This window comes from Fundulus heteroclitus, chromosome 14 (assembly GCF_011125445.2).
Source record: "Fundulus heteroclitus isolate FHET01 chromosome 14, MU-UCD_Fhet_4.1, whole genome shotgun sequence".
Classification (NCBI taxonomy): domain Eukaryota; kingdom Metazoa; phylum Chordata; class Actinopteri; order Cyprinodontiformes; family Fundulidae; genus Fundulus; species Fundulus heteroclitus.
In genome coordinates, this window is record NC_046374.1 from 34556406 (window position 1) to 34583573 (window position 27168).

The 27168-nt window shown below is 40.3% G+C and overlaps 1 protein-coding gene across 2 annotated transcripts in view; it reads right to left on the reverse strand.

The window, feature by feature from the left end:
* The window catches only part of rnf150b (ring finger protein 150b), a 37520-nt gene extending 13700 nt beyond the window's left edge, over positions 1-23820 (reverse strand). For both annotated transcript variants that reach the window (XM_036146754.1, XM_036146753.1), the window contains exon 1: positions 22955-23820. In XM_036146754.1, the coding sequence (XP_036002647.1) occupies positions 22955-23414 (460 nt within the window). In that variant the 5' untranslated portion in view covers positions 23415-23820. The remainder of the gene's footprint in view (positions 1-22954) is intronic.
* Between the last annotated feature and the right edge of the window lie 3348 nt (positions 23821-27168).

Below are 27168 nucleotides of genomic sequence, written 5' to 3' on the forward strand. Positions count from 1 at the left end.
TTATTATTTTATTTTTATTTTTTTTGCTTTTTTTATGTCTGCGAGACGCTACTGCGGCGAGGCGGCGGCCGCGGCGACGGTAGCTTCTCGCCAACATAAAAAAATATATATATATAATAATATAATAAAATAATAATAATAATAATAATAATAATAATAATAATAATAAAACTGGCGAGGCGGCCTCCGCGCCAAGATAGCGCTGCGGGAAGCTTGATGTTCATACTTTCACTGTGTTAGTCATTGTTTGTACTGCCGTTTTTTCCACTTTTCGTTGTGTTCACCTGTCTGCTAAGCTCAAAACAACCGCGCCTGGCTTGCATCAGCAACAGCTGTGCATCTTTATGACAGTGCACTTTTACTTTCGCCCTCTGGGGGGAGCCTCGCTGGAAAATCAACCCCGGTTGCATAGTATACCTTTAATGCTATGTATGATTATATAAACTCTAAAACAAGTAAAAAAGTTAGATTTTCTCACTGCTGCAACTGTCTTCCCTTTCATGTGGAGGCAAACCCACTTCAAACATTTTACACCTAAAGGGCGTGTCTAATTCCCTAATTGTTACATAGTCAAAAATTGCAGACCTCTGCGACTTGGAAATTGCGTTTTTTAAAATTGCGATTATACTGAAAATGCGATTAATTGTTCACCCCTACTGGATAGTCAGATTTGCTGCACATTTTTTATTTTTCGTGTCTTAATTCCCCAACTACCCCCGATGAAGCAGACAGTTTCTCTGACCTTTCTAAACAGGCGAGGCTTTAAAAAAAAACGAGTAAAAAGACGAGTGGAGGGGACGGACTACTAGCTACGCTCCTCCATCTTGAAATTGACATTTCCTCCCAGACAGACAGACGCCTGATCCACGCCTCAGCAACAGACGGGGTTAAATAAATCTGTTCTAATGCTAACATCATATCTACGTTTGGTCTGAGACTTACCACATGTTTAGTTATTAGTCTTTTAAGTCCAAATCAGAGATTTTTCTCTGGTTTTCTCAACTCAAAGCTGTTTTCTTTCACGTTATTGAAGCAGAAAACGACCCTTGAGCTGGAAACAGCTTTAAACATTACACACACAACGCACACATAACAATTACATGTCAAACTAAAAGTGCACTGAATACCAACTCTTCAATCAAAATACTTATTCCAGACCGTTAAGCATTAACAATGTTCATTTATTTAAACGCACAATTAAAAACAAGTTTGTTTGGATTCTAAAAGGCGGCAGCTGGCGAGGAGCAGAATATTTTAAAGCTTTTTTTTTTTTCCTGGGAAATAACTTCCTGTACGTCAGCGAGGAGGAAAGGTGTTGATATGAGGGCGGGACATAAATGAGGGATTATAAAATTATTTAATCGAGGACCAAAAGCAAAAACTCACTGAATCTGAATTTTAAAGCTTGTAAAGCATCTTAAAAGGTGTTTAAGCTCAGCGACGAGGCCTCCGTCTGAATGATGCCGCTGTTAAGACTAAAGCAACAGATGAAAGGCATTATGTAGCATTAATGAACCCAGAACGCCTGGTTCTGAAGAACAAACTGAGCTTTAGCTTCATTTTTCCATATCGGCCGACCCAGAGCCTCCAGGCCGACCATCTACTGCAAAGGCAGGATAAAAAACCTGGTTTCGAACCGACAACCTGGGTTTTGGTCGGCATTGCCCTTGAGATGAAAACCCAAACGGCGCTGCCACTAAGGTGTGAGCTCATGAGACAAGCCACTTCCTGTCAGTCAGCTGCCAGCAGCGTCGCTCGTATGTGTTTTTTTAAACTGATCTGTTTCTAATTGGTTCTTTCACTTTGGATCTCCAGCTTCTTATAACAAGAGGATTTAGAATAAAAAAATAAAAAAAAACACAGTGAGTCACGCTCAGGTGTTTAATGTGGGCCATCCGGGTCACCAGGCTAATTTCCACCCAGTGTTGTTGTGTCTAAATGTTTACATTTATATCACGATGTGTCTTTGTTGGAGGTTTTTAACTGAACACATAAACTAAACTAAACTAATAACGTTTCCATTACTTTCTCACTTCACCTCAACCTGACACAGATTGCGGTCATAAACCCGTTTACTGATCCAATAGCAGCTTGAGCCTGACGCATCCCCATGTCGCCATGATGACCACAACTAAAAATACTCTTTATGAGCCGACGTGGTGGGAGATGCGTGGACTGGCCTGGTTTCCCTCCAGCGGACCGATCGCCGTCAGGATTCAGCCTCGACAAGAGATTATGTAAGTCTCTCTGAGGACTAGTCGCTGGATTTCTATAATCCTGCAGCAGGTATTACGGCACATCCTCTCTGACTGCCTGCAGCTGAGCTGCAGATATGGAAAACCAGTTTAATATTAAAAACAATGTATGGAAAACCGGTTTAATATTAAAAACAATGTATGGAAAACTGGTTTAGTGTTAAATATGACTGTATAAAGCCCTAGTTTAATAATAAAAACAACTTTATAGAAAACCGGTTTAATATTAAAAACAATGTATGGAAAACTGGTTTAATATTAAAAAGAACTGTATGGAAAACTGGTTTAGTTTTAAATATAACTGTATGAAGCCCTAGTTTAATATTAAAAAACAACCGTATGGAAAACTGCTTTAGTTTTAAATATAACTATAAAGCCCTAGTTTAATATTAAAAACAACTGTATGGAAAACTAATTTAGTATTAAATATAACTATAAAGCCCTAGTTTAATATTAAAAAACAACCGTATGGAAAACTGCTTTAGTTTTAAATATAACTATAAAGCCCTAGTTTAATATTAGAAACAACTGTATGGACAACTAGTTTAGTATTAAATATAAGTATAAAGCCTTAGTTTAATATTAAAAAACTACTGTATAGAAAACTAGTTTAGTATTAAATATTACTATAAAGCCCTAGTTTAATATTAGAAACAACTGTATGGAAAACTGGTTTAGTCCTAAACAAATGTGTTTTGTGTTTTGACTGCATTCGACTGCACTAATTAAATAGTCAAATGCATTTTTGTTTCCAGCTGCTTTTTCCTACTTGCTTTTTTTCCTGTATTTTAATCATGTAAAGCACTTTGTATTGTCTGTGTACAGAATTGTGCTATATAAATAAATTTGCCTTGCCTAGTGTTAAATATAACTATAAAGCTGTAGTTTAATATAAAAAACAACTGTATGGAAAACTGGTTTAGTATATATACGTAAGGAGCCCCGGTTTAACATAAAACAAATACATATATATTATATATGCATATATTAAGCCCCTCAAAAATGTTGTTTAGTAGGGGTGTAACAATACATCGATCCACACTGATATGTTAATTTGATGATTAATGATTCAATTAAATCGATGCAATAAATATCGTTCCATATAGTCATTTTTAAGATGCGCCTTTATGTTTAAATCCCCCCTGAACGAGACTATAGAGAACTGGTGATTTATTATTATTAATATTTAAAAATTAGAAGAATGTTGTTTTTGATTTAAATGCTTGATACCTGTAATACCTCAGAAATAAAATACTCAAATCATGTTTGAGGTTCTTGTGGGTTATTATCAATGTTGCAGCCTATCGATCACAAATTGTATTGTATCTTAATGGACTTCGATATATCGGCAAACATCGTATCGTTATCCAAACAAATCGATATAACATCGTATCGTGATAAACCTGGTAATTTACACCCCTACTGGTTATTACCGCAACATTTCTGGTTTTCCTCATTCAATTACTCCTCGTCCTGAATCCTGCAGCTCCTGAGGTCCTCAGATGTAGATGTGATGTCATTTTCAGCTTTGATTTAAAAATCCGGCCAGTAACTGAGAAAGAGACGCCAACGTGCTGAACTCTAATCTGACCTCAAAAGCAGCAACGTTTGCAGACCTGCAGCTGCAGACTAAAGTCTACAGATGACCAGGAAAGCCAAGCTCAGATAGAGCCAACATTTTCCACAGGAATAGACAGAGAGCGTGATCAGGCCTGATTTTAAATTAAATTATATCGATAACTAAGACTGACCACATATGATTAATTTAACTCTTTCAACGGCTGTAAACGCAGCCCAATGCTCTTCATTTTGGATCCTATGATCGAGGCCCCTAAAGTCAATTTAAGTCATGACATATATTTAAAGTCATCTGATTTTTCTGTTAGAAAAACATCTTTAAGGGGAGAAAATCTTCATGCATTCCTGCAGAATTTTAAGGCCTAATTTATCAATTTCACAAGCTGTCATTTGATGGAGTTCTGAAACCTTTCAAAGTTCACATTAGCAATACCCTCAGGAAGCCATTCTCTACGAATAGACATTTAGACTGTTAAGATTAATAGTTTTAAATAGCAAAAGGGGAAGTTAAACTTAAAAAAAGGGGAAGTTTTAAAAATAAATCTTGCAGACAAAGCATTTGGCACAAAGGCCAGGGTTGCAACGATTCTCCCCCACCAAGTCAAAACCCTCTGCAGCTGCTCGCTCTGCGGCTAAAAACAGACTTCGTCTCTGCAGCTGATGAACGCAACGCCTTCCAGTCCTGAACGTCTGAGCAGAAAATCCAATCTGTTGGCCGTGCCTCGGCCGTTTCTGATTTAAATCTGAGGTTTACCTTGTGACTGGGGCCTGACTCTGCACAAAACACATCCTAATGTAACCCCAAATAGTGGGGGGGGGGGGGGGGGGGAATGCCCCCAGAGGGAGGTTTGTCTCCACAGTTAAACAGCTGCTAAAGCAAATGATCAACAGGGAACGCAACGACAGCATGAAGGTTTGCACACAGGAATGTGCAACCAAGTCTTAACGAGTGTGAAGCAAATGGGCACCTGCAGACAGATAGTTTGAGGGAAACCTGTAATTAGAAACAGGCAACACTGAAGGGATGCTCACCCTGGAGTTTATGTACATTTTTAGCAATAATTTAAACCAAATGAGGTGGAAGACATTTCCCTAAGCAGGGAAATTCAAGTCAGGAGAGTTAAAGGTTTCTAGATTATACTGCTGTACGCTGTTAGAGTGAATATTTTGATATAATCAACTAGGAACGGACGATAATTCAATAACAATATATATTGATTGACAGACGTGTGGTACAAAAGGGGACAATAACAATAGAAGAACAGTTTTTCTTTCTTTTACATTCTAGCCTATAATGTAGGTTAATACTAGCCATTACATCCAGCCAGCCAATCACAGACACAGGAACGTCTCCAAGCTCCGCCCCCTTCACAGAGTTCAGAGATCACCTTTTATCTCTTTTTTTTAACCTTGCAGTTTTGTTAAAATGTTGCTTGAATAAAGGGTTTAGTTTTGTTCTTAATCTTAAAATAGGTCATTAAACAACAGCATAAAAGCCAATCATTATTTCTACTTTATCATTATGCTTTTTTTTTTTTTTTTTTACATGATCTACTCCTAGTATTAACATTTATCTCTTCTCTGTGCTTTCAGTGTTCACTTGAATAAAAGACTTAACTAAAGCGATCAACAAGTGCGTCAAGTATAGACTGATAACTCTCTATGGAGTGTGAAGATAATTTCAAATTCTTTCTCTTTAAAGTTATGGAGCACCTCAGGGCTGACTGTTAGACACTTCTTTTTTTTTTAGTGTGCCAGTCGAACCTTCAAAACTGGGTCTATGAACTGTTGTTAAAGCTGGTGTGGGACGTTTTGAGACAACCGTGGACTTAGCCTGAAAATCTGAACACAAACACCTTCCAGGTCCGTCGTCGTTGCTCCATGCTGTGCTCCTCTGATGTCTTTGTTTTCTGAGCAGGTGGCACTTAAGAAATTGGCCATTTTCCTGTAAAGCACGTCGTTTTGTCTGCACAGCTGTAAATTCCGCTATAGATTCCCAACAGATTAATCACCAGGTCGGCTAAAACAGTGCTTTTCAAAAATCATGCAAAAATAAAAGTCTAAGGAAACCCAGCGGGTTGCATCAAGTCTCTCCAAGCAGCATTCACTCCTCCTGAAAGAGCGTAGAGCCACAGTGGACAGTTGTCTGCATTGTTGATGGCTTTGCAGCAATCCCTCATACTGAGCATGCATGAAGCGACAGTGGAAAGGAAAACCCCCCTTTAACAGTGAGGAAAACCTCTAGAAGAACCAGAACCAGAATGAACGCTCATCTGCCTCGACCCACTGGGGCTTAGAGAAGACAGAGCAGAGACACAGAAAGCACAGAAGCTCACATTGACCCAGGAGTACTTTCTATGTCAGATGGTAATAGTGGATGATCTGCCTTCTCTGGATGATGTCACAGCTAACAGAACGCCAGACCAGGTGTACCTACTATGGAGAAAAAAAAATGACAGAACAAAAAGTTAAAGGTCGAACTAACAACAAACAATGCAGATTGTAGAGCAGTAGGAGAACTCAGTAGAGTGAGAAAAATAGGCCCTGATGTCCTCCAGCAGCCTAAGCCTATAGCAGCATAACTACAGAGGTAGCTCAGGGTAACATGAGCCACTCTAACTATAAGCTTTGTTAAAAAGGAAAGTTTTAAGATTAGTCTTAAAAGTAGACAGGGTGTCTGCCTCACGGACCAAAACTGGGAGTTGGTTCCACAGGAGAGGAGCCTGATAGCTAAAGGATCTGCCTCCCATTCTACTTTTAGAGACTCTAGGAACCACCAGCAGACCTGCAGTCTGAGAGCGAAGTGCTCTGTTAGGAACATACGGGGTAATCAGAGCTCTGATATATGATGGAGTTTGATTATTAAGGCCTTTACACGTTAGAAGAAGAATTTTAAATTCTATTCTTGATTTAACAGGAAGCCAATGAAGGGAAGCTAAAATTGGAGAAATATGATCCCTCTTGTTGATTTTCATCAGAACTCTTGCTGCAGCATTTTGGATCAGCTGAAGACTTCAAACTGCCTTTTATGGACTAATTCATTATCATAAATTATAACTTGTATTAATAAATCATATTGAGTTGACAGACTCTGGGGACTTAAAACTGAGCTTTGAGGCTCTTGGCTGACTGGGCACTGAAATGCATTCTCTCTTTTGCAACAACCTACTAGTGTGAATCTGGCCTTTCGGCTCAAAACTAAACATATAAGACATTTACATTTTGGTCAATGACCTGCGCATGTTAACGACAGATGTTAAGCCCCAGATGCTATCAATTCTAGCTAATGCTAAACATGCTAAACAAATGTAATGGCAGTGACTAAAAGTAAGAAAAGCATCTGTAAAGTGGATTTTTCCTGGCATATTTTGTATTATGGTTTGTGGGTTTGTAAAGGGGGCCATGAAAAGCCTGAGGCTCATTTTCCAGGGGACCCTGTACGTATGAAGCAGATAGTTTGGTGGCTACTGTGTTACGGTTTTACGTTACGAGCTCCCGTCTCTGTCAACCTTTCAGGAAAAACAAATATTGAGAAAGCTGAGACGCGGCTGCTGGTCGTTTGCTCGGCGGTGTTTGCTCCATGTGGGGACTGGCAGAGCACAAGCTGGATCAATTCCCTGGAGGCCAACGTTGAACTCACATTGACTGAACAAAATAACACAAACATTGATCGGTGCCGACCTAAAAATACTCCCCTGGGATCGATATTGCTCCCGTATGACCGCGAGGTCCCTCGCAGCAGTTATATAAACCCAAACTTTTGAACCGGTCCCAATTTAAAGGCCGACTCTGAGGCCGTCTGCTGTGGCCGCAAAAATCCAATCACAAGTTTTTCAGCTTCAGTTTTTAACTCCACGTTTGCAGAAGTTAGCGCTTTAGATGCTTCTCTGTTGAGGAACTGCTGATTTGTACAAAACCCCCAAGGAAGGTTTCTTATTTTAACCGAATAAAAACAGAAAAACCTGATTCGGTAAAATCCTTAAACTACTTGTGGTACAACTGAGGTCTGATAATAACTGGGGCTGAACAATTATTTGCATTTTTTAATTAATCGCGATTTAAAAAAACGCAATTTCCAAATCGCAGAGTCTGCAATTTTTGGCTATGTAACAATTAGGGAATTAGACACGTCCATTAGGTGTTGTTAAAATGTTTAAAGTGGGTTTGCCTCCACATGGAAGGGAAGACAGTTACAGCAGTGAGATAATCTAATTTTATTTCTTGTTTTAGAGTTTATATAAATCATACATAGCATTAAGTACAGGTCAATCAGTTTAATACATAGACTGGTTTGTTGGTTGCACTTTATCTTCAACAAGGACCAATGTCCAAATCAACTAAAAGCTGTTCTCTTGAATAATATTCTGATTAATAGAAACATTAAAAATCTTGTTTTAAATAGTCCTTGTTTACAAACATCTTTATTTAGAAGCCATTTTTGTTGCTTGTGGTTAACGCAGAGAAAAGTCAAAATTGCAATTTTGGTTGAAATATATTGTAGGCAGAACGCAATCATTTCTGCTCTGAGTTTAGATGCTGCGGGTCTTTTAGCAACTAATCTGCACAGCGAGGAAACAAATTGATTTGTTGTTTGTATATGTTTAAAAAGACATGATAAATTAAATTGGAAAAAAAAAAAAATCGCATTAAATCGCAATATTAAGAAAAAAAGTCGTAATTAGATTATTTTCCAAAATCGTTAAGCCCTAATAACGGTTTATTTAACCTTACAGTAGACTTTAAGAATAAGTTCTGTCCTTTTTCTTTACACATCTTTCATCATTTTAAACAACAAATCAGATAAACACGCTCCTGCCCACGCAGTAATGAGATACAACAGCTTTATAATGAACAACTTTGATTGAGTTTTCTAAATCTGCTTCATTTTAGCAGTGATCCAATAGAGATGGGAATTGGACCGTTTCCCCGAATCGGCTCTGGGTCTGAGTCTTATTTTCCAGTGCTTATTAAATTCAGTTCCCTTTTATTTATATAACGCCAATTCACAACACATCCTGTCAAGGCTCTTCACAAAGACGATGTAATCAGTCATCCAGAAGGTTTTCTGTCTAAGGGAACCCATCAGAACTCAAACAACAATATATCAGCTGATGACTTTTGCACTGAGCTGAGGAAAAGGTCCGGTGGAGGTCAGAGATTTACGCTCTGATGCATAAATTATATAATCTTGTAATCCCTTCATTTGCTGTTGGATTCAAAACTACTAGTTCTTCCAACAAATGTGCCACGCTTTTGTTTTGTTTTTCCTTTGGTGGTCAGAGTTTCTTCCATTTAATTGCTGGAACAAATAAAAAAAAAGTATTTTAACAAAGCAGTTTGTTTGGGTAATCCTCGGGGGAAAAAATCTTTATCATTAGCCGCTCCGGCCTGAAAGAAAAGCAGCCGGAGATGTTGGTCGCTAAAAGTCCGATCGGAACGTCTCCAGTTTTCATTAAAGCCTCTTTATGAGGCTGAGGTTAAGTAAACTTTCTGAGAATAAAAACATAATTTAACACTAAGATTAATGGCTGCAGCTCTCCATGGTGTTCATATCAGGGATGCACCAATCAGGTTTCTACACTCCGGGTCCCGGTTCTTTACTGGTTCTGCTCAGTTTGCTTCATCTTCTAACCCACATGTGTCAAACTCAAGGCCCGCGGGCCGAATCTGGCCCACCAAGGCCATTTATCCGGCCCTTCAGAGCCAAGAAAGGCATATCATGGCATAAAGTAGAGGCATAAATCCTTTTAAAGTGTATAAAGTGGCTAAAACTGGGCCTCCTGTAGCAAATGTTGATTTTTTTTTTTACTGTGTATTAACAGCATCCTGTCGTTATATATTACTTTCCCTAAAACACATTAAAACCCAGAAATGTCCAAAAAGAGAAGAAGTGATGCAGAATGATGAGTTTAAACTGTAACTCCCCCCAATATCAACTTTTATGCAGATAAACTGTATAAACTGGACCTAAAGTGGTACTTTTATGTAACTGTGCATTGTTTTATATTTTTAAAGGTAAATTAAATTAAATGTGTAACCGGCCCTTTTAATGATTTCATGATGCCAAAGTGGCCCAGTGTAGAAATGAGTCTGACAGCCCTGTTCTAACCTCTGTGGTTCTGGTTGTTTGATTCCTGACCTTTTTATGGTAATAAAAACAGACCGTACATCAAATCACATCAACTTCATGGACGTTTCTTCTCTGCCCGTCTACATGTTAAAACTTTGTACCGTATTGTTTGGACCATAAGGCGCAGTAAATATTCTTCCCTAGTGTGTAATATCACTCCTTAACGTCTACAGCTCTCTGTCTTTTATATTGAATTAACTTACTTGGTTTATTGTTGCTAGCGCGTCCTTACATGAATGCACTCTTAGTTTAGACATTACAGTCAGGCAGTCTGGTAGACAGCTCAGGGGTCCTTAGCTAGTGACACAGTGTACCGTAATGCTTTGAATATCCATAGAGCGGAGAGTCTTGGTTGCTAACCAAAGTCATATTTATACATTTTAACAATTTATAGAGCTTATTGTACCAAATATAAATCAGTCAGTAAGCACAACGGTAATCATATATAAGGCACACCATCAATTTATGAGAAGATTTAAGGATTTTAGGTGCACTTTATAGTCCAAAACATACAGTAATCCAAATGATTGTGTCTAAACTAAACCTGCTTCTATTTAGGCACCAGAAAAACAACCCAGAGGATTTCCCTTCAGTAAGATATGAAAGCAGCACGCTGTAACAAAACCTTTATCTGTTTGTGTCAAGAAGCGAAACCTCCCAGTTTCACGCTATCAGGACAAGAATTTAAAAACAACAACCCAAACTGGACAGCACTGCAAAAAAAGGAACTAAAAGTAAGTAATATTTTCTTGAAATTGCTTTTTTTCCCCTTTATTTGAGCAGCTAAATAAGACTATTTGCCAACGGGATGAGTATTTTTACCCCTAAAATAAGATAATTAGATATCCTCTACTTGAAATAAGATGGAGATGAATTGTTCTTATTTTAAGAGCAAAAATCTTATTCCATTGGCAAATTTAACTGATCAAGTAAAGGAAAAATACACATTTCAAGAACATTTTACTTACTTTTAGTTCCTTTTTTGCTGTGAAATAGCCGACCGTCTTTCTGGTGAGCATGGACACGTGCAGGTTTAATGCCCACATCCTGCCGTGTCTCAAGAAAACTAAAACCTTAAACTGTAGGAGGAGAAAACATTTTAGCGGTGAGGTTTCTGAACCGCGTTACACCTCGATAGCAGCGGCAGAAATGCTGCATTCCTCACAGATACGACCAGCCCAGAGAAACAATCATGTGTTTAGTGATGAAGCTCCAGATCTTAGGGAGACTCAACCTTTACTTCTAAGCACCCCTAAAACACACAAACTATTTTTGCTAACTTAAAGTCAATAAATGAAAAAAATTAATTAAAAAAAGGAGAAATAAAGTGATCACATCTCTTGGTTTATTAAACTCCCAGTGCCTTATGGAGCGCAGAAGTTGTTGCATTTATAGGCTGAAAAAGGTGAGTTTTAAGTAGCTGAGCTGCAAAAACTGAGAAATTTGTCAAATTCAGTGACTGACTGGGCTGGTAATAATTTAACAAACGTCTTATTTGACTAAATATTTGCTGATTCGGCTGATGAAATAACATTTAATGCAACAATCTAAGATTATTTTTGTCAATATTGGAAAAACAATGAATGGTCAGATGTGCTTATTGTAAACATAAAAACTCAAGGTGCCGTATAGGGCTGCAGATATCGATTATTTTAGTGATTGATTAATCTGTTGATTATTTTTTTAGTTTGTCAGTGAATCTAAAACGAGAAACTCTTGGTAAATTACAAACCTCTATAATATATCTGTTTTTGGCAAAACACTAGAAACCAGAACAAGGGCATTTGCTAATTAATTAATCTGTTTTTTTTTATTAATAGATTAACAATCAGACAACAAAAGGTGCTTAATAGGAGATTATTTTTATTTTTTACAGAACTTTAACCAAGCGAAGCTAAAAAAACGTCACTTGGGGAGTTCTGGATGGAGAATATCTACAGATATGGAAAGGTTTTCATCATAAATGAAAAATGTATAATTTCTTATGTCGTTGTGGCTTAATTACTGGTCTGAGTTGATTGTTCTTTCAGCAAATGACGCATTTTAGAGTCGGTAGACTCCAGTTAACGATTTGATTACTAAACTAGCTGACGATTAATTCAATAATGGATTAATCCCGATTACTTGTTTCCACCCTAATGCATCGTCAATACAGCTGCTTGGTTTAGCTACTGCTGTCTGTTCGGTACATTAAGCCACGTGTTCCTCCATCTTGGTTTGATACCGGCCGCCACTGTGAGACGTTGAGCATCGGAGCTCACAGATAAAATCCAAATGGCAACAACTGGGAGGTTAAATTGTGAAAATAACTACAAATAAATTAAAAAGTCATAGTTTACATAAGTGCTGAATCAAAGGTTTAATAGATTAACTAAAGCTGTAACATGAGTGAATGCCTGTGAAGATGTGAAACGGTTAACTGAGACACAGGTGCACCATCACTTCCTCATACAGACGGGCGGGCGTGGCCCTCCCTGGACCAATCACAGCCACTTCTGCGTGTGCGCTGGTATGTCACTATTCCAGCTTCAGACGGCATGAAGCAGCTCTGACGTGACGCGTGGGATAAACCGTGGAGACGATGAAGCAGCCAATTCCACGCCGTCTGTTCTCAGGTGGATTAAGAGCGACCGGAACGGACCGGACCGGGTCCACACCCACTGAGTGGTCAAACCCACCAGCCCTCCGTCCTCTCCCACTCAGTACATAAACATCATTAAAGATTAGGTCAACTTCTGAGGAACTGAACGCTGTGATCAATGGTGAAAATCTGTGATTTCTTGTCACAGGGAGTCGCTGCGTCCAAACGCACAAAAGACCCGAGAACGACTTATTAAAACCATTTTCTGTTCACGTATGATCAGCTTTGAGTTAATTGGGGGTTTTCTTTGATTTCCCGCCTTCTGAAGCCACCAACAGAATGTATTCTGGATATCTGAGCACTTGCTGTAATTAGTAGCGTCCATATTAGACGGGCTGGTCTCCTGGCAGGGACCTGATTTTAAAGACGGTGTGTAGATCTAATTCTGGTTAAGCTGCTCCAGTCGTTTAGTGCCGCTTGGTTCTGATGTGTTTCTGATCGCTGTCCTGCTGGGACAAATATTGATGAATAATATTGATTGATTGATTAATTGATTGATTGATTGATTGATGACAGGCAGCAGCACAGCCCCTCAGCATGATGCTGCCCCCACCGTGCTTTGATGGACTTTAGACACATGAGATAATCTAACGACTCAGGCTCCGCAGATTAAGATCCATGACCCAGATTATTCCGCATAATATGAATTAAGATGGAAACAAACAGGAAAGACTACATCACCGATCAATAGAAAGACTCATTAACAAGCTCTAACTATCCTGAATGTAGCTCCTACCGTCACTGCAGTATTCAACAAAATATCAGTACTTATGGAGGGGAAACAGGATAAAATCCTTGGATATTTAATTGGTGTTTAAATGTTGCTACTTGACTGAATTTATTTCATTAAACAAAGTCAGAATGTGTCAACAAGAGCTTTAACTAAGCGCCCCGTCAGAATCGTGTCTTTGGAGAGTCAACCTGCACCGCCCGCATCTAACGCCATCAAACGGTGGCTGGCAGCTAATTGAATAAGAAATTTCAGGGGGGGGGGGGTCTAACCTGACGCCGCCAGATAGATTTGCTTCGCATATCCATCTGGAAACCTTCCGTTGAAGTAATTTTGGGAAGGGGCGAAAATACTGGTTAGCTGATTGGCCTATGTTGGTGATAGACGGGCCAAATAAACCAATCAGATCAACGAAGCATATGACGTACTCGTCAACATGCTTCGTCGTGAGCGACGACGAAAACACAACCACAAGCCAAGCTACTCTTGCTGCTGCAGGTAAAGGCTCGTTAGCTCAGCAAAGAAATATTCTGTAATTCCGATAAAACTTGCTCGATAGCCAAGCTAACGCTAGTTTCATCGGCTGAAGCCGCCATGTTCTTTAGACTGAACTGTCGCGCTTCTCGTTGCGTCACACCTCAACCCGCCTCAAAGCCAACGCTGATTGGACGTTCGTTTGGTGAACGGCTCCAAATTTTCTTTAACGGAGAGTAGCCAGACTGATCTGCGAGTGAAACCTTGAAAGCTCGCGAGATCAGGATGGTCTCACGAGGCTAGTTAGGATCTAAGTTGATCCTAACTAGAAGGTGCGGACTGGGAAGCTTCAGGCCAGAATTACGCTACCAGCTTGTTAATTGCTACAAAAACGCCCTGCGCGGCATTTCTCCAAATAGAGAGCCTGTATGAATTTATATGAGCCTGTGTGAATAATTTCAACTCTGTGATGGCTGGAGAAAATCTGGAATAAACCATTTAAACTAGGGCTGAACGATTTTGGAAAATAATCTAATTGCGATTTTTTTCTTAATATTGCGATTTAATGCGATTTTTTCCCCCAGTTTAATTTATCATGTCTTTTTAAACATATACAAACAACAAATTATTTTGTTTCCTTGCTGTGCAAATTAGTTGCTAAAAGACCCGCAGCATCTAAACTCAGAGCAGAAATGATTGCGTTCTGCCTACAATATATTTCAACTAAAATTGCAATTTTGACTTTTCTCTGCGTTAACCACAAGAAACAAAAATGGCATCTAAATAAAGACGTTTGTAAACAAGGACTATTTAAAACAAGAACTTTTAATGTTTCTATTAATCAGAATATTATTCAAGAGAACAGCTTTTAGTTGATTTGGACGTCAATCCTTGTTGAACATAAAGTGCAACCAACAAGCAAGTCTATGTATTAAACTGATTGACCTCTACTTAATGCTATGTATGATTATACAAACTCTAAAACAAGTAATAAAATTAGATTATCTCACTGCTGCAACTGTCTTCCCTTCCATGTGGAGGCAAACCCACTTTAAACATTTTACCAACACCTAATGGATGCGTTCTGATTCCCTAATTGTTACAGAGCCAAAAATTGCAGACTATGCGATTTGGAAATTGCGTTTTTTAAAATTGCGATTATATTGAAAATGCGATTAATTGTTCAGCCCTAGTTTAAACTATAAATTAGTCACTGAAGTAGAATTTCAACTTTGAGAAGCCGCAGCTTGACTAAATCGTTATAAGCCATGAGCGACTATGAAAGTCGTGCGGTGCGGTGGGGGGGGGGGGGGGGGGGGGGGGGTTGGGGTCTGCCCGCCGCGCCTCATAAACCACAGATCTCTGCCTCGACACCGGAGAGACGGGCGGCCAGGCTGATGGGGAGCGTCTGCAGAGAACAGAGCCGGACATTCATGGCGCGCCGACCTGATGCCAGCGAGGGACCAGCTGTGTAAACACTGCCTGCTGGGAGAGGTCAGAGGTCAGGGCCTGCAGGTAGCAGCTTCTGGTCTCCGCAGCGGCAACTATAACAACCCTGAGAGCAATCCTGCTTTTATAAAATTAAATAAAACATCCTGATTACTGCAAACTGCACCAACAATAAAGACCTAAATTTAAGTTACAGGTTTAAGCTTTTAGAAATGCTGAAATGAGCGCAACAATCCATCGCTTGGATGGATGTGACTAATTCACTGATTCTCTGAAGCCGACTCAGCGTGTTTTTTAAACCAAATTAGGAAATATTTTAAAAAGAAGGAAAGAAAAAAGTTGCTTAATCATAGAGTTTTTCTTCTAACCTACAAGAATTATAAATCATGCGTGAGCAAAGATGCGTCACGTACTGGAAGCGCTGAGCAAACACGATTTTTCGGAAACCCCTGAAAGCTTCAACAAAGGGTTTTCTAAATATTGACAAACTATTTACAGCAAGAAATTAGTTTGTGTAAAAACAGGCAGAGAAAGAAAACGCTCAGTTTCCAGTCACCGGGGAAGCAGATCTGATTAAATCTTTTTTCCTTGAGCTGGTCTGAAGCGGCGACAACCGGCCAGCAGAGTCAGAGAGCAAACAGCTGATCAGACGCCATCCTCTGGTTCCTTCTCTAAATATTTAAACATAATAATCAGTTTGGTTACACATAAACACTTTAACATGCAGCTGTGTGTGATCAGAGAACCGCAGCAGGAGAACCACTGATGTTAATGAGGCAGAGAAGCAATGGCAGCAATTTTGTACTTTTTGCATTCTGCCAAAAAGGTAGAGAAACGTGTAAGACGCATATATCGGTTATCACCCACGACAGCGACATAAATATCGGTTATCGCCCACGACAGCGACATAAATATCGGTTATCGCCCACGACAGCGATATAAATATCGGTTATCACCCACGACAGCGATATAAATATCGGTTATCACCCACGACAGTGACATAAATATCGGTTATCGGCGACGACAGTGACATAAATATCGGTTATCGGCCACGACGTGACATAAATGTCGGTTATCGGCGACAACAGTGACATAAATATCGGTTATCGGCCACGACAGCGACATAAATATCGGTTATCGGCCACGACAGCGATATAAATATCGGTTATCACCCACGACAGCGATATAAATATCGGTTATCACCCACGACAGTGACATAAATATCGGTTATCGGCGACGACAGTGACATAAATATCGGTTATCACCCACGACAGTGACATAAATATCGGTTATCGGCGACGACAGTGACATAAATATCGGTTATCGGCCACGACGTGACATAAATGTCGGTTATCGGCCACGACGCGACATAAATATTGATTATCGGCCACGACGTGACATAAATATTGGTTATCGGCCACGACGTGACATAAATGTCGATTATCGGCCACGACGTGACATAAATATCGGTTATCGGCCACGAAGCGACATAAATATCGGTTATCGGCCACGACGCGACATAAATATCGATTATCGGCCACGAAGCGACATAAATATCGATTATCGGCCACGACAGCAACATAAATGTTGGTTATCGGCTCAAATCTGTGCATCCGAACTTGTGACAATTACCTAAAAACATCCTTTACTGCTAAGGATACTAAAAGGGTACCGATATCAATTTAAAGTCCATCTCAGCTAGAACTACAGGCTGTCATGAAAACATCTCGCTAAAACAGACATAGTAAAGGACGACTAAAGCAGAATATGGCATAAAGGCATGCTGAATTAATTAGAAAGGTTTATACATCCTTAATGTGCAGAATATTATCACTTGAGAATTTTACTTTTATAAACATTTTGAGTCCAGTTACCCAATAGATAATTAATAAGCCAGACTAATGCCACGGTTAGCTAGCTAAATGGGTTTTTTTTTTTTTGCTCTAAGCAGGCCTACTGTATTAAAATTAATAACAGTAATGAGTGGCCCCTCCTTTAGTTTCTGCAGCAGATAGCACTTTATAAGAAATGCCTGATTCCTGGCAGGTCACTGTCAAACTCCTACTGACTTTCCCCCACTGAGTGGAGGTTAAACACAGATTTAATTCATTCAGATGACATCCAATGGCTCAAGTTTGGTTGGTTTCAGTCTTTTATTTGGTACTGAGCAAACCTACGTTTAAATTAGGCATCATAAATCGGATAATAAATTCCATAGATGATTAACCTGTCTCACAGTGGACTGGGGAGTATATTTGGAAAAGAATAATTAAATTTAACAATTGTGTCTGGCCACGGTACAGCTGCTGGAGTTCCTCAAGAATAAAAAAACAAACAAACAAACAAACAGTGGAATTAAAGTTCAGTCTCTGTTTTCACAGATTCACAGCTCTACGCTTCATGACGTCCCAGCATCCATGTAGCAGTACACCCCCCCCCCCCCAGCTATAATACTATAAATAATACTACCAAATCACCTTTAAGACACACCATCATAATGAAGATGAATGTCAAAGCAGAGGTCCGTTTAAATTGTATAAAGTGGCTAAAACTGCGCCTCTTGTAGCGAATGTTGATTATTTTTTTAAAACTGTATAGTAACAGCATCCTGCCACTAGATATCAGTTTTCACACAACACATTAAAACCTAGAAATGTCGAGAAAGAGGAAAAAGTGATGCAGAATGATGAGTTTAAAGTGAAACTCGCCCCAATATCAACTTTTTTTGCAGATAAACTGTTCAAATGGGCCTAATGGTGCGACTTTTATGTTACTGTGACGTTCTTTACATTATCATGTAAACTAGAACGAAATTATGAAATCAAAAGTGTCTTCACGATGCTAAAGTGGCCCAGTACGAGTTTGACACCCCTGGTCTAAACGGTCCAGATTTAGTCAGTGTCAACGCTCATGGTGTTCAACCAATCAGGTGTTTCGCCTTCCTCATCTTAAGCCTTGCAGCAGGTATACCTACTTAGATCTGACCACGGAGCGATAAAAGTTATGAGAAACAGCATAAAAGCTTTATTTTAGGAAAACACCAGGGATGAGACTTGAATACAAACCAGGCGTGTTGAGTACCTGAGAATAGAAACAGCCGCAGAGACCTGAAGACTCTTGCTGAGTGGAGCGGCCTGCGGACGTTTCTCCTGGGAGCTTTTCTCCAGATTCCCAGAGGCTGAAAGCGTCAGATTTAAAAGGGCAACGCAGGAAAAGTGTTTTTCCATCTACTTCCTGGATTCCTGGTGATCAGAGAGCAGGGAGGCCTGCAGGAATCGCCAAAGGACCAACAGCTGTTATCACTAAGAAACGTTTGGATCTGCGGCTGAGGGTCTAAGGACACACGCTGCTGTGCCCTGCCAGTCAGCTGGCTGAACGAAGGCTGTGGAAACTAAATGTTTCTGCTTCAACCTTTGACTAAAGACGGAAATAACAAACAAATGGCACAAGTAACAATAACCTAGCTGCAATTTAAACAAAAATCAATGTTACTTTTTGACCAGCAGTGGCTTTTTTTGGTTAAACGAAAAGCTAAACGATCGTGTTATAAATACATATTTGTTTAAAATCCATGGTCTTAATATCATGAAGCTCTAAAACTGATCATTTCAGTGAACAATATGAAGACAGAAACGATTAACAGCTGAATCAGCGCCTAGAGATCGCTCTGCCTGCGTTAAATAGTAATGTTTGTAAATAAAGTTGTACGTATGACCAAAAGGGCAAAAATGGTATTTTTCTGCATTCGTGAAGCTTAAAAGTTACAGCCTATCAAACTCCAGATGCTTTTATTTTGCTAAACTGGAAATAATATGCTGAATATATCGTCATAAGTGTTCAGTCGTTATATCACGGTGCTGAAACTGTTTGCTAGTATTTCACTGGTGTAATAACGCTCCATTTTCATGCTACGGTAACATTTGGCCAGCTGGACGGAGTCTCAGGGCAGCAGACGATCACGGCGGACATTAAAGATGGCGGCCACAGCGCTAAAGGCCCCAGAGAGACGGAGGCACGGCTGGAAAAAGAGAGGAAGATAAAATAAAGAAAGAAATAAACCGCTACTGGCATTGTCATCGCAATATTTACCCAATATTATGGACTATACTCTAATATTGTTCAAGTTAACCATAAAAAGTGCTGAAAAGGTGTTTAAAAAAAGGATATTTGGTCCTATAGCTGGCAATGAATTCTGCTACTAAGAAAAATAATTAAAAAGGAAATAAGCAGGAAGTGAGGATGGTTTGTAGAGTAAAACTAATAAAAACTGCAGCAACAACTTTGAGGTTCCTGCACCGACTCGACTATCTGTGGCAGACATCGCTGAAGCTCTGGACCAACGGGGCTGATCTGGTGGCAGCGTTCCCCCTTTTGACGAACAGAGGAACGAGACTTTAACGCTGTCGGTGTGACGATAAGACAGTGAACGAGCAGAAACGGTGAAAAAAATCAGCAGGTTTGGGTAGAGCAGCGAGTCTGCAGCCGCTGCGATCGCAGATAAAACAGCGTTTATGCCACGTTTCAGGCTGAAATCCGGACAATTCCTGATGGAAGACACGGAGAAAATCACTTAATGTTGATAATTTTGCTTTAAAAAGGTGGAGCCGCGGCTCGCTGCTGAACCTTTAAAAAAATCGAATGTTAACTGATCTGACATGTGAGGCTAGGCTAGCAGCTCAGGGTTCGGACTGCATCACAAACGAGAAATAAATCGCATCCTTAACGTAGAAAGTCTTTACATTTGTTCTGGTTTTATCTTCCTGATTAGATTATCTGAGCAGCGTCTCACCGGAGGTTCCTCCCCACCGTCCCCACGTGCTTGCTCAGGAGGAGGAATTGCTGCAACCCCGAAGGCCCAAAGCGGTCAGCCGGGCTGCTTCGGATCATAACGTTATAAACTGAGTTCATGGCCGGGTTTGAATGAGAACGTGTGAAACCTAATTTAATTCCCTCTATGTGACGCACGGACTGCCCGGCCTGTTTTCACCTCGACAGCTCAGTTTTCACACCTACAACTTGTTTAGAACCGGTCAATGGCTCCTGAACCGCCTGGATCTACTCATTATTTTATTGTTGTTTAATCCGTTTGGAGGATTTGATTGAATTCGACTTTGTAAAGTACCTTGAATTGAGGCTAAACAAAAAAAAAGAAAAAAAGAAGATGTAAGTTAATCTACAACTTTAATTTAAATTTGATTTACTCATCGTATTTCTCGGTCCAGGAACCAAAGCCATTTCACGGTAAAGCTATGACTGCATTGATCTGATCACATATTTATGCACATATGCTGTATGAACTTCATCCCTAATCCACAGGGTTCAACTTAGCTGCAATTACAGCTTCAACTTCTCAGAGAAGGCGGTCCACGAGGTTCTGGGGTGTTTATGTGAAGTTCTGACCATTATTCCAGAGGCCCATTAGTGAGGTCAGACACTGATGTTGTACGAGAAGGCCTGGCTCTCAGTTTCCACTCTACTTCATGGTATTAGAGCAACGTATCTCTGGTCTCTAATTCTGGTCACCGGTCCATCAGAGGGCAACGCAGAGGCACAACGGACAAACATCCACGCACACACTCACATCCAAGGGCAATTTAGAGGGACCAATGAACCTGAATCATGGTTTTGGGCTGCAGGAGTACCCGGAGAGAACCCATGTATGCACAGGGAGAACATGCAAACCGCACACAGAAAGAACCAGGCCTGGGATTTGGACCCAAGATCATTTGTGCCACGGTACAAGTAACTAAATTACCGGTCTTAAAAGGTGCGTAACCGCGTTATTTGACTATTTTTTTTATTAAATGTACACGTCAGTAGCTCACACTCTAGTTGGATCCAAAGTTTTTTATGAAAGATTATCACGTCCTGCTGGCGCATTAGTTGTTATTTTGGTGTTTTGTGCTTTGTTTTTACTTAATTTGTTAGTAAATAAAGCCTTTCCTGTTTATTTATAACAATAACAGAGGACGTACAACACTGCGTATGGTTATTAGCATCTGCCAGCGAAACAATGAAGAAAGATCCAAGACCCAGTGGAAAAACAAAACACAAAAGAAAACATAAGAGGGAAAAGCCTGGATTGTCTCTGGGAATCCAGTCTAAACGTTGCTGTTCACTGAAGCAGATGTTAAACCTGCCGATGGCTCAGATGTGACGCAGAGTTGACTGACGTGAGTAAATGTTCTGATATGAGGCTCTTAAAGTTGCTGTAGACTGGTTTATTTAATTAATGACGGTTTGTCTTTGATCACACTGAGCTGCTACTTTACTGCGAGGCATTGGAGAGGGTCAGGCTCAGTCCGGCATTATTTAATTAATAATTAAATAAAGATGTATTAATTAAGCAAACCGGCATTATGATAGTTCTGTGATACTGTCACTAGGTGGCGCCACATCTGTTTATATCTACTAACCGTGCCACATGACGGGCTATTTATCCACAAAAAGGACCATCAATACACTATCAAGATGGAGGCTTGGTGTATATAACCTTATTTTATCCTGATCAAACAGTTTTTGGTCATTTTTAAAGCATATTACGTGGCTATACAACTTTAGTCGAACTGATCACTGCAACGGTGTTTTCACGGGTCTGCCTAAAAAGTGGATCAGAGAGCTGCAGCTAATCCAGAACGCTGCTGCCCGCGTCCTCACTAAGACTAAGAAAGTAGAGCACATCACCCCAGTTCTAAAGTCCTTCCACTGGGTCCCTGTATCTCAGAGAATAGACTTTAAAATACTCCTGTTAGTCTATAAATCCCTGAATGGCTTAGCACCTAAATCCATCACAGACTTGTTATCAGTGTATCAACCATCCAGACCACTCAGATATTCTGGCTCCAGCCTGCTCTGCAGAACCAGAACCAGAACCAGACAAGGAGAAGCAGCATTTAGTTCCTATGCTCCACTGATCTGGAACAAACTTCCAGAAAACTGTAAAAGTGCGGAAAGCCTGAGTTTTTTAAAATCAACATTAAAAACACATTTGTTTAGGATTGCGTTCGACTGTTTTAGTTAAACTGTTTTACTGAAACATCATTAGTTCAAGGTTGTAGTCCAACTGTTTTTAATATTTGCTTTTAGTTTGTATTTCCCCATGTTTCTACATTTTATTCCAACTTGCTTTTATTCTGTTTTTATTTTCCTATATTTTAATCATGTAAAGCCCTTTGCGTTGTTTTTTGTACAGAAATGTGCTACACAAATGAATTGGCCTTGCCTTGCCTTTAATATTAAAATTAATAAACAGAGAACAGAAATGGAAACAGGAACAACATCCCCTGTCAGTGTTGATGATGGTGAACATATTTCCTGCAGTAATTACCGCTGCCGTTCCGGTAAATATGGGTTTGTTGCAGGTCATTTGCCCTCGATTTGAACCTTAAAAAGGCAAAAATAAAAAAATAAAAATAATAATAATGAAAAAGCAATAACCTGTTAAACGTTTCCTGGCAACGTATTTATTTTTTAATTGAGCACATTTTAACTTACGGCTTTTCATGTATAAAATATAAATAAAAAATTAAAAAAAAGCTCTTAAAACTGTTTTTAACGGTCTTGTAACGGTCGTTTAACGGCTTTTTTTTTTTGTAACCGAAATCGTTCTTATCGCCGCAAGTGCCCCTGGGAGAAACAGGTGCCGCGTGCCAACAGAACCCCCCTGGTTCCGAAGCGAAGCCCCCGGGGCGTCCTACCTGGGTAGGGCATGGTGATGGTGTCGTTGGGGTTGGCCGAGCCCACGTTGAAGACCACCACCGCCGAGGCGTTGTGGGCCACGGCGTGGCGGAACTTGTCCTTGTAGGTGCAGTTCCCCCCGGCTATCAGCGCCACCCAGCCGGCCGCGGCCTGCGGGGGGACCGCGAAGCGGGTGTGGGGGTCGCAGGCCTGGCGGTCCAGCGGCGCGGCGGGCAGCACCACCGTCCCCCTGGCCTCCCGCTTGGACGACTGCTCCCCGTAGCGGCCGCACTCCGTCTTCTCGGTGCGCAGCTCCGAGGTGGCCGGGTCCATGTAGGTGATGTTGACGAAGGCGGTGAACCACTCCTCCCGCTCGGCCACGGTGAAGTCCAGGCACAGCAGGTGGACGAAGCAGAAGGAGAGCAGCCACGTAGAGAGGGCCAGGCTGCGGCAGGCCGCCACCAGAGAGCCCGGGGCCATGGCGATCCTCCCCGCGGAGAGAGACACACAGAGAGAAGCCGAAGGACGCGGACAGCTTCGGCGCAGACGACGCCTACTCCACCATGTCACCGGCCCAGAGGCTTTTTTTTTTTTTTTACCGCGTTTATCGACGACAGCTGGACGCAAACTCCGGGTTTCCTTCACCGCTCAGCCGCTCCTGTCCGTCCCTGACGTCCAGCCACTAGCTGTCTCCATTTCCAGCCAAACAAAAGGGCCGCTGTGGGGGACAAATAAGCCCCGGGAACGACGCAGCGGAAGCCCGCCGGGACGCCGCTGCAGGCTGGTGGACTCGGAGCGCCGCGACGGCCGTGGGGAGGTTTTTAAATATTTGCTGTTTACAGCTAGAGCTACACGCAGCTGCTCCACTGCATTGTTTTGACTGGGAGACTGTTCGCTGCCGTCAACGCCAGGAAATGAGGAGACGACTTCCGGGCAGGGGTTTCCAAAACAAAAGCCACTAAGCGTTTTACGCATGCGCTCATATTAGCCGAGTTAGACTTGACTGTTTAATAATAAAATAGCGTTCACCAGTAATATTAAAAAAAAAAAAAACACACAGATTGTTTGAGTCCATCCGTTTTAAGGAGAAAACGTGGATGTCTGTATTTTATTTTGACGGTCTGAGTGAACCACATCCGTTTGAGAAACCCACAAACGAAATAACTTTAGTAACTTTAGTTCAAGTCCGGCCTGTGTTGCCATCTAGCGGCGAAAATAAGAATTGCGATCACCTCGATGAAATATAGAGGATGTAAAATCAATAAAGACGTGTAAATAAACATTTCCTTTGTCAAAATTTAAAATAAAAAGCTGTAAATTGAGTAAAAAGATAAAAATATATTCACACGAAAAATGTATTTATTAAGAAAAAGTCTTCTTCTATGCTTTATTTTGAGATAGTATAGAAAAAGTTATCTTCTATGCATTGTGCTGTATATGCGCACCTAGCCTATAGTTCAATCATTCTCGCAAATACGCTCAATTTGCTGAAACCAGGGAAACTGTCATACAGGTGAGACATCTAAGGTCAAAGCTAGTGATGAAGGAGGAGATGAACCAAGAGAGAGAGGAATCGGACACAAATCAAATTAAACTTCTACGTGTTTGTATATTGAGGCGTAAATTGTGAGTCAGACTGAGATTTAGAAGCTGGTACATGAAATAAACAAAATCAGAACACACACAGGTAGATCATCAGAGTTTAGTCCGTGAATCCACCTGGATGCTCTATGCTTCAGAGACGCTCAGGTTGTGGAGGTTTGACCGATCTGAGCGTCTCTTTCTGTCTCTGAGCCACCGATGCACCTGAAAATCCCCAGGATGCCGTGTGTAACGTTATTGCTATTTAATTCAAATTCTGTTCTAATTGTATTTCTATAACCTTTGTTATGATGGTCGTGTTGTAACTGCAACTTTCATTTTCTTTTGTCCTTTTTTTTTTTTTTACATGTGTTATGGTCATTTGAGCATGATAAAACATGCCACCTTTACTATGGCTAAAAAAAAAAGCTTGTTGCATTTTTTATTTTATTTTTTTTTTTGAAGATTGGTGGTGCATCAACACAGTTGAGAATGGGGTGTGCTCCCAAAAACGTTTGGAAACAGGTGGTGTAGACAGATTGTTATCAAATATTAAGAAAATTAACCCTACAGATATGTGTCAGCAGTAGTCTGGCTTTATTTTTCCTGCCTCAAAGCACAACAAGGCTGTTAAAAAGATTAGATATTGATATGTCAATAAAGCTGTCTAAATCTGAAGGTAAATGTGTAGTTTGGAAACAAGGTAAAAAGTTATAGAAAATGAAGTGATAATAGAGACATTTATATAGGATCCAAGATACAGTTGATGTTACAAGAATTAGAGGATCAAACAGAAGGGAAGAGGTGATTAAATAGAATAGGAACTGGTCACAGTATTTTTAATGGCACTCTCTTTAAGACGAGAAACATCTTTTCTGGCTTATGTAAGTGGTGTAATGTTATAGAAACAATGTTTTTACTGCAAGTAGGAGTAAATATTGCACAGTTGAAAACATTTAACAGAGGAAACGACTCCAGTCTTTTTACATAGACACAATAAAATTATATGTGATAACTATGCATAACTAAGCATCCCGGAATAGCCAAGGTGTAAGAGTGTAAACGTCAAATGATTGGATCTTATTGAACTTATTGAGTGTGTTGGGGGCAGCAGAGATTATAAAATGTCTGGCAGCAGCGACGAGGATGGACCAGGAGAAGCGCTTCTTAGAGCATCTGAGGTGAAAGATGCTCTCCAGCTCTGCAGCAGCTCCATGCATGAGGTGGGAGACGTTGTCCATCAGTGATGTTACTTTCCCTACAGCCCTTCTGTCTCCCACCACCTGCACTGGATCCAGGGAGCATCCCAGGACAGAGTGGCCCTCCTAATGAGTTTATCCAGCCGCTTCCTCTCAGCTAAAGATCAGCTGCTGCTCCAACAAACCATAAAAGATGGCTGACCACCACAAAGTTAAAAAAAAAGTCTTCAGGAGAGCTTCCTGCAGTCCAATGACAATGAAGAATTCTTCATAAAATGAAGAGGATTAGAGACAACACTGAGCCTCCTCTTCATATGACAACAGAGCTTGTTCAGTCAGAAGCTTCTTCAGGCAGACGCTAGGAGATTCTTCCTGCCTACAGCCATGAGCACAGTGACAGGAAACTGATACACCTGCCTTTGGGATTAATAAAGTATCTTTAATTGAATATTATTAACTCTCTAAACACAAATTTCCCTTTGTGAAATTAAACTTTTTCACAATATTTTTACGATTTACACGCAGGCCTATAATATGGACTTACAGACTCCAACATTATTGCAAAGATGGCCCTTAGCGGCTGGTTTAGGCAGGAGGCTCAAGGCAGACGAAAGGTGCAGACCCGCTGGGTGTTTATTCACCAACATTGACAAATACAGGTAGAAAAAACCTGTTTTATGGCTCCCACATGGTCACAGCAGCAGCTCCCTACACCATTAACCGGCAGGCTTTTACAAACCACTGCCTCTACCATTAACAGACCTACCATTAACAGGGCAAACAAACAGATACACACTAACAAACGTACAAAGTAGCAACACATCACATTGTATTTAACATTATCTATTACTTAACATCTCAAACATTTCTAGTGTATCTCTAATACTAAACACTAAAGTGCGCAATTTACTTATCATTTTCAATTTATAATGGACTCTTCCGGAAGCTTGAAAACGTGCTTATCTTTAGCCTGAACACCCTGCAGTGGAAGAAACAGATGGTAAGGCAAGTGTACAATGGTACACTGGAAAATAATTTAATATTTCAAAGGCTAGATGGTAATATTGGTACTTTATCCATTTCTGGTTTGTTAACAGGTAATCATCAGTACCAGCTGTAAAGAAGCTGCCTATAAACTCTCAAACTAAAAATAAAATACTTTAATCTCTCTCGGTGTGATTTGTTCTTTCAGAATATTCAGAACAGCATTTTAAGTGTCCCAGAATAACTATTGAATATCTTCAGTTGCATTGAATTAAATCCACGATTTAAAATATTTTGTGAAGTAAATTTAAAGAAATTAAAAACTAAAGTTGCTTTAGTTTTGAAAGAAACGCATTAGAAACAGATTGTTGCGTTTCGTCACACTCCCGTCCAGAAGGTGGCGGTAATAACATAATCAGAAGCAAAACAGGAAGTGACGCAACATCTCCTCAAGATGACTTCCCTTCCAG